This window comes from Fragaria vesca, linkage group LG7 (assembly GCF_000184155.1).
Source record: "Fragaria vesca subsp. vesca linkage group LG7, FraVesHawaii_1.0, whole genome shotgun sequence".
Taxonomy (NCBI): domain Eukaryota; kingdom Viridiplantae; phylum Streptophyta; class Magnoliopsida; order Rosales; family Rosaceae; genus Fragaria; species Fragaria vesca.
The window spans coordinates 18625963-18634090 of NC_020497.1; the positions used below are offsets into that span (position 1 = coordinate 18625963).

At 39.2% G+C, this 8128-nt stretch overlaps 1 protein-coding gene across 1 annotated transcript; it reads right to left on the bottom strand.

Moving 5' to 3' along the window:
* Positions 1–2151: 2151 nt before the first annotated feature.
* On the bottom strand, positions 2152–4706 carry LOC101306684 ((+)-neomenthol dehydrogenase-like). Its single transcript, XM_004308913.1, has 4 exons — positions 4648–4706; positions 4188–4449; positions 2808–2987; positions 2152–2722 (listed from the first exon to the last, which is right to left on the bottom strand). The coding sequence occupies exons 1-4, from the start codon at positions 4704–4706 to the stop codon at positions 2300–2302; spliced, it is 924 nt and encodes a 307-aa protein (XP_004308961.1). The 3' UTR covers positions 2152–2299.
* Between the last annotated feature and the right edge of the window lie 3422 nt (positions 4707–8128).

The window sequence follows — 8128 nt, forward strand, 5'->3', positions numbered from 1 at the left end:
AGATTGACTTTGTTTGAAGTTTGGGTGATCTGGCCGGAAAACTGGAATTTGGCGGACTCGCCGGGGAGGGAAAGTGGTCGGGGAAACTGTTGGAGTCCGCTGAGGTGGAGGCACACCCTCGCCGGCGCCGTACGGTGGCGAACGGAGGGAAATCCGCTCCTTAAGGCGGTGTGGACGTCCGTATCTAAAACGGACTATATATATAATCCAGATCAGAGGCGGACGTCCGCACGCCTTTAAAGTGCAGACGTCCCTCCGTTCTCTACCGTCCGGCACCGACGACAGCGCGCCTTCACCCGAGCGGACACCAAAGGCGTCCCCGATCACTTTCTCTCCTCGGCGAGTCCGCCGAATTCCAATTTTCCGGCCAGATCGATCTTGTGAAGTTTTGGGTGGAGGTTGCTGCCCAGACCTTCAAATCGTTCTCGTCGGGAAAAGAAAGTGATCGGGGACGCTGCTGGTGTCCGCTCGGGTAGAGGCACGCCGTCGTCAGAGCCGTCTGGTTGAGAACAGAAGGACATCCGCACTTTAAGGGATGTGCGGATGTCCTCTTTGGAACAGCTCCGTGTATATATATATATATACACACACACATGGCCCTTCTAACGAGTGATCTATTTTTTTGACACATTTGAGGGATAGTTCTCTACCATTGGATGATTTTGTTTTAATGATGTTAGACGGTTGAGATTAACTCAAGTGTCTTCAGCAAAAAAGACAAAATTGACCTCTTTTTCTTCCTCCTCTCCTTCACTCTCTTCATTCGCGAAATACAAATCCAGAAGAAACAAAATACAAACCAAGCAATGCAGCCTAGATTTATCAACATGGGTCTTTTCAACCTCACATACCCACTCACCTACCATGGATTTAGCAATCAAGCAAATAAAGCGCATCAAAGAAGCACGTACATCAACATGGGTCTCGATATTCTCCCTCACAGACCCACTCACCTACCATTGATTTGGCCTCCGAACTCCACTTCCTCGACCTCCGCTCCACCTTCCTCACCCGCTCCGCCCCTGCGACGCTCGCTCCACCCCTTTTTAAGATAGAGATACAGTGGCGGATCTAGGATTTAAAGATGGGGTGGGCTTGAATTTTGGCTGAAGGTCAAAAATTTTTTTTTTTTCCAATACAACCATGCAAAGTGTAGGAGCTCAATTATAACTTACAACTTCAAATTCTATATAAGAAGGAGATAGAAGGAGATTATGCCTAATTTTTGTAGGTGAGTGGAGGTGGAGGGCCGGAGGCGAGTCGTCGCTATCGGGGAGGACCGGAGGAGGCCAGGAAAAAGGAGATTATGGTGGAGCCGTGGAGGACTGGAGGGGAGTGGAGGCGGAGCCGCGGAGGGGAAGAGGGATAGCTGGATAGGTGAGTGGAGGGCTGGAGGAGGAGGGGAACAACATGTGAGGTTATACGTGTTTTAGACTATTAGTGTTTAAGTTGAAGGACTCATTCGGTGAAGGAGGTTGACTTGGTGGATGAGTGATGATTGTGGATTTGTGGACTTGGGTTGTTAGGTAATGGGTTGGGCTTGGTCACTTGGTGGCTGGGCATATATGATATATCACCTAAAAAAATATATATATCTATACCTAGTTTTTTTTTCCCCCAATTTCTTTGGTTGGGCTTGAGCCCCACCCACAAGTGGCTGGATCAGCCCCTGAGAGCATATGTATGCTGGAGGCACAGTGCTTCGCAAAGACGGGACGATGAACTACTTCCCTCAAGAATTGCAGAAAGATAAGAAATAATACAGTCATTGCAAATTGAAAACCTAATTAAACTTTGAAGAAAGAGTACGCAGTGTTTGAAATGTGAATAAGACGGACTGTTTCGCAAGATAGGTAAGGAGAACTGCAATTTCTGGAATTGGGGTTAGAAAGGGCTAAATTTGAATGTCTTAATCTCAGCCATTCAATAACATTCATTTAGATCAAACGGTAAAGAAGTTATTCCTCAAATGTGTCAAAAAAAAAAAGATCCCTTATTAAAAGGCCCTATATATATTATCATTATTATTTTTTATTTCAAACGAAGCGTATAATATTTAGTTTGGTGACTTCTGTCTTAATTCGGGTGTTGCGTTGCTGTTGTCCAATACTATTTTTTGTGAAGATACGTACTGGATTCACATACACTGCTGGATTCAGATTCGATCGACTTGATTATTAAATTTTACACACCAAAACATGGAGATTACGTACCCAGAACCTTTCACATGCGAAAGATGCCTACATCCTTAATCTCAATTCACCAAATTAATGAAATCATGATCGAATTAATCTTCAAGTCATAACTTGGAGGAAACCACCAAAGTATTATTACTGGTACTACTTCCACTGCTAATACCCCATAGAAAAAACTTCCCACTTTGTATATTGTCCGGCGGAAGCAAAGCCAGCCTAGCAGCAAGGATAGCGACTTCGTCCGCGGTGTGATCTCCCTTGCATCCGGTCATCGATGTCTGAGTGAAGCCGGGACAGAAGCTATTCACGCTCAAAGCTCTTCCTTCGTAGCGCTTTGCCAAAACCCTAGTGTATGCATTCAGTGCAAGCTTTGAAACCGCATAGTCCGTCCACAGTTCAGGCCAACCTCCGGTCTTCCATGTCCCGGTCTTCACTTGTTCCAGAAACAAGCTAACAATTCCCTCAATATCGTCCTCCGATAGTTTCTCGCTTTCAAGAACCTGTTTTATGCTAGGGTTTCCCACCTTCTGCAATGTACCAAAGTAATTGGTACAGTTAATATTAATCACATCAGATTAATGAAGAACCCTTGGAGCTAGGCACAGTACTTACATTCAGGGAACCAAGTCTGGAGCTGACATTGAGTATTCGACTCATGGAGGAGGTACGGAACATGGGCAAGAGAGCCTCAGTCAGTAACTTTGGTCCATTGAAATTGGTTCTGATTACGGTCTCGGCATGTTCCACTGAATTTTCATTGATTTCGTTGAACGAAACTGCTGCGTTGTTCACCTGGAGACAATATAAGATTCATCAACTTACAATAAAAATTAAAAGAAAAAAGTTAACAATATAACTAGTTAAGAAGCAATATTGTGTGGTAATATTCATCAACTTGCGATAATGATTATTTTCTAGGACTACCAACAATTACGTACACAGAAACGAAATATTATATGGTTCCTTTTCTTTCTCTTCCTCTTTCTCATGACTAATTTCAAGAAACTTGACTTAATTGGTCGAGATTATGGTCTGCAAGGCTCAACTGTCCAAATTATTTTTCAGATAATAATTTGAATCACAAATTAAATAAATAAAATGTGGAACATACTGCCCAGTACCATTTGGTCTAGCAGCATAGTCTTCTTTTAATAAGTGAGTACGACTCACGAAGTTATAACATGTGATCAAAAACTCAATTAATGTGTGTTTTTTTTTTTTTACGAGTGAAATAATTGGATGTCAGGATGCTTCTACTACAGCTTCATAGAATTGGTTTGTTGATTAATAATTAATCAATTATTTTAGTGAGACTTAACAAATAATTATATATTTTTTAGCTTAATTATAAGACGAGGCATTGCTATCTTAAATACATTAATCACTTCAATTGATGAAATGTATGCAAACAAAACAAAATGTCATCTTTTCTTTTTGTTGCGGGGAAGGTTGGAACCCCCTGTATATAAAAAAGTAAAAACTACATACGTTGATGGTATGAAAATGGATAGACAGATGACGTTCTTAATTGTATTGATTATAAATTTTCGTGATATCTCATTATAACTAGGATGACTGCAAGTAGCACTATTTTTGGTAAGCCTCCCATGCATATATATATAGTGAAATTATAAGTCATCATCAGTAAAACTATAATTTGTCATCAGTAAAATTATAAGTCTTCTTGTTTTATTTTTTTGGTTTATAGATATATGTATATTGTATCTGTATTATCACATATGAATCTCCTAAATTGGATGTGAGAGTGTTTCAGAACCGGTGGCCGGAGGATCAGCAAAACACATGCAGTATACGTACCCACCACACTGCAAATCAGTCCACATAAATATTAATTTGTCCCAACTAAATTAACTTGTAGTTTTTACTAATGGTGAATAACAAGGGAAGAAGAAGGTGTGACCATATAACCCCCGCCCCCAACCCATAAAACGCCAAAAAAAAACAAAAAAAATTAAAGAGGAAGAAGCTTACAAGAATATCCAAGGCTGTAAAGTTTTCTTTGAACCAGGAAGCGAAGGTGTTGATGGAACAAGGATCAGAAACATCGAGGCGATAAAAGGTAATACTATGAAGACCTTGAGCCCTAAGTGCTTCAACTGCCTTGCAACCCCTTTCACTGTCTCTGGCTGTTAAGATCACTTTCAGTCCCAACTCCGCCATTCTCTTCACCACCGCAAACCCAATTCCTTTGTTTGCTCCGGTCACTATGGCCACTGTCTCCTCCGACCACCACCTGATTCATTCATTCATGAGAACATGCATTCAAACATTAGTTAAGTATAGCATAGTTAACTTCATCGCAGCCATCGAGCTCCTGTTATTATTCGTAACAGGAGATCACTTGGTAGAGATTGTAAAACTAGCGCTCAAATCTCTTACAGAAGACATAGAACGGGAAGTGCTTCTAGCTAGCGAGAGGATGTTTCATTACCTTGTTGAGGAGTGGGACGGAGATGGAATAAGGAGCCGGTCTGTTTCTTTGAACTGCATAGTTGCAAATAACAATTAGCTTTGAAGGGAGAGAATGGTAGGAATGTATATTTATAAGAAGAGAAAGTCTTAGATGCGGCTAACGCACTATGTGTCCTGTGTGACCCACCAGTCATATAACGACACATGTTTTTTTTTTTTTTCACCCCCCAACCTGCTTTCTTCTTCTTCTTTCCTCCGGCGAAGCTTCTTCTTCCTTTACACGGGTTGTATCGAGCTTGGAGCGGTAAGGCTTACGGTGAAGGCGGCGGGGGTAGCAGGTTGCAGGTTTGAGGTGGCGGCTGGGCAGAGGGAAAGAAGATCAGAGCGTCGGAGCAAAGGAAGGAATTAAGAGGAAGAAGAAGAAAGCAGGTGAGAGGGTTTGTAAAAAAAAAAAATCACATGTCGTTGTGTGACTGGTGAATCACACAAAACAAGTGGTGCATTAGCCGCACCTAAGATTTTCTCCGTATAAGAAACGGAAGGGTGTGAAAGGGCATGCAAGAGGAACATGAATATATAAACAACTAGGTGAAGGAAACATAGAAGGTAGGCGTTACCCACGTTCCAATTTTCTTTTGTTTAGTCACTGCCTCAGCTGTCAGCATTAGCATCGCTGCCCAATATTTTACTTTTTTAATATTTTGGGAAGACATACATGAGTGTGTGAATCAGTTCGTAGTAAAAGATATTTACTCGTGCCTCGTGGGCTTTTTAAGTATTGAATATTTCAGTTCTTTAACAATTGAGCACACAGAAACTAATATTCGGAGGAATCATATTTGCTGACCAACCAATCATATATATATATATATATATATATATATATATATCTTCTTTCTTCTCTTCTTTTTNTATTGGTTTGGTTCGTAGTCAGCAAATTTGATTCCGTATTTAGACATCTCACGGTGTTTAATGCCTCAAAAAAAATTTCAGACTATTTAGTATTCTTGCGCGATGCTGCGGGATCATTTTCTATCCCAATTGCGCCGGATATTTTTTTCCCCTCATAGCAAGGATATAATCTATATACACGCTACACACGGCAAAGTCGGATATATAAATGAGTCTTGTGCTACATTGATATCTCATGGTTTGAATAGTTTACCTAAGCTTTCCATTTCAAATAAGATTTTGTCATCCTCTTTGTCCAACAAAACTGGTTACCTACATGGTTACCAAGTTCCAACAGCATACCAAACTCTCCTGCAAACGTAAATCATTAAGCATCCGTGCCCATCATTTCCTCATCATTTTGATACAATATGCTGCTCACAACTCTATGAAGAATGAACTTTACAATTGTTGAGACACGGCGAGACGCTGGAAACTCAAAGCATAAATTTAGCAGGTGTATGATTCCCAGTTGCATGATGACACCTCCACTTTTGTTTGGGCCGCATTATACATCCCCTTTGATGGGGCCTTCCTCTGATCGATTAGCAGTCCAACAATTCTTTCCAACCACATCTATCCCACATAAGGAAAAATAAAATGGTCCCTACGGTATATGCACAGAGATGCATGCTTTGAGTTATATCATTGAGAGATGCATGCTTTGAGTACTGAGTGCTAATGGTCCCTATGGTATATGTACGGAGATTGGAGTTTACACATTCACATATGCAATTTTAACTGATAAGTTAATCTAACTATGACCAAGCACACATAATTTTTTATCAATATTTGAAAAGTTTTGAAACCCTGTCACTTATCCTAGATGCTATCTTCATATATATGTTTGAAAGCCATTTATCTAATGTCTTTCTCTTACAGTAATGCGACCAACCCAGATTGTGGGAGTCGATGCAGCTACTCTGCAAGCAGCACAATAATATTTCGTCCTTTACTCAGAAAATTATTTCAAGTAACTTGTCATTCAAATTAGTAAATGCAAAGTCTTGCAAAGAATACTTCCTCAAGCATTCATCAAGAAAAAAACTTCATATGATCAACACATTCAACACCAACTGCTATCAACAAATTAACCAAAATACAAGCAAATATACAATCCTGCAGTGCACTGTTTGTCCGGAGACATACTTGTATGAGTCACCTGCCATTAACTTCGTCATCCTCACTATCAAGTAGTCTCTTACAACAATACCTTTTCTAAAGTAATAAATATTCATTTATCGATAAATGAACAATTTATTTATTTATCGATAAGTGAATAATTTATTAATTTATCGATAAGTGAATAATTTATTAATTTATCGATGATATAATAACTCGTTTAAAGTAATAATTTTTCAATGTCTTAACGTTATTCATTTATAGAAGTTTTATTGTATATAGCTATCCGCATACACTTGAGATTCAACCTTAGAATTCGTAATTTATTTCCCGTTGAACGTTGGTTTAGAACCGATAATACAAAGGATACATTCGAATGCTTTCCATAACATCCATTAAACCCAGGAAGCTAGCTAGTTAATTACCTAATATTTGGCCATGCATGACACAGCCTTTCTCCATGCGCATGCTCATTGAAGCAACTCATTACAAAAAAACATACGAAAGTATACAACTGCCGGGGCTGCTGGTTTAATGCTTTTCATGCTTGGAATCCACAAATACATACTGTATATTATCATGGTAACTAAGCTAGTAATATATATCAAACAGAAAGTTTATGTAGGCTGTACCTCACAAGCTTAATTTTATGTTACTAATTGTGGTTAGGAGGGGGGACCTCACTAGAAAGCCAAGCTAGCTAGAATTAGGTGCATGTTGTTTACGCTTTTAGATCGATGAACCATCACCACGAAAGTTTAAACTATTTGAACTCCAATTGCATGCATGCCCTAGGAGCAAGATCATAACGCCTTTTCGTTTCCTTTGTTTTCGCGTGCTCTAGGAACTAGTGGGGAATCCATATTCCAAATTTCCAATTGCAAAGGTGTTCGACTACGGATACAAATTTGCTCCCATTTTATTTCCTCACCTTCAGCCTCATTCATCTAGATGCATGACACATGTCCCATTTTATTTAACTCATCTAACCATGGTTAACAAATCTGTTAAAAAAAAAACCATGATTAATAATATAAATCTAAAATTATTTAGGGTGCGGCTATTGCCACCCCACCAAATACTTTGTTCACCCCACATTTTAATTTTAAACTAAATATTCCAATACTAACCCCACAATCAAAAATTTTGTGAAAATATAATATTAAACTTTTCCATCTCACAAAATGCTCAGTTCACCCCACGCCTTATTTTTTTACCTTTAACGTTCCAATTCTGCCCTTAAAATTTTGAGAAAAATAGGGTTTTTATTTTCTTTCTATTATTTTCCTCAATCTAATAACATCTAAAAATATATACAAATATCTCATCAATATATTTGACGCAAACCTCTATTTTTGTCAAACCACATCCTATATACGTTCTCCTCGATCTCTTTCTTGAGTTCATTCTTTACGATTATGAATATA

Bases quoted from the DNA above. Each gene is read 5' to 3' on its own strand.
- LOC101306684 (XM_004308913.1), bottom strand. From the start codon at position 4,706: ATGCAGTTCAAAGAAACAGACCGGCTCCTTATTCCATCTCCGTCCCAC. The intron at 4,450-4,647 runs GTAATGAAACAT...TGAATGAATCAG, and splicing joins CCGTCCCACTCCTCAACAAG to GTGGTGGTCGGAGGAGACAG. The intron at 2,723-2,807 runs GTAAGTACTGTG...GGTACATTGCAG, and splicing joins CCAGACTTGGTTCCCTGAAT to AAGGTGGGAAACCCTAGCAT.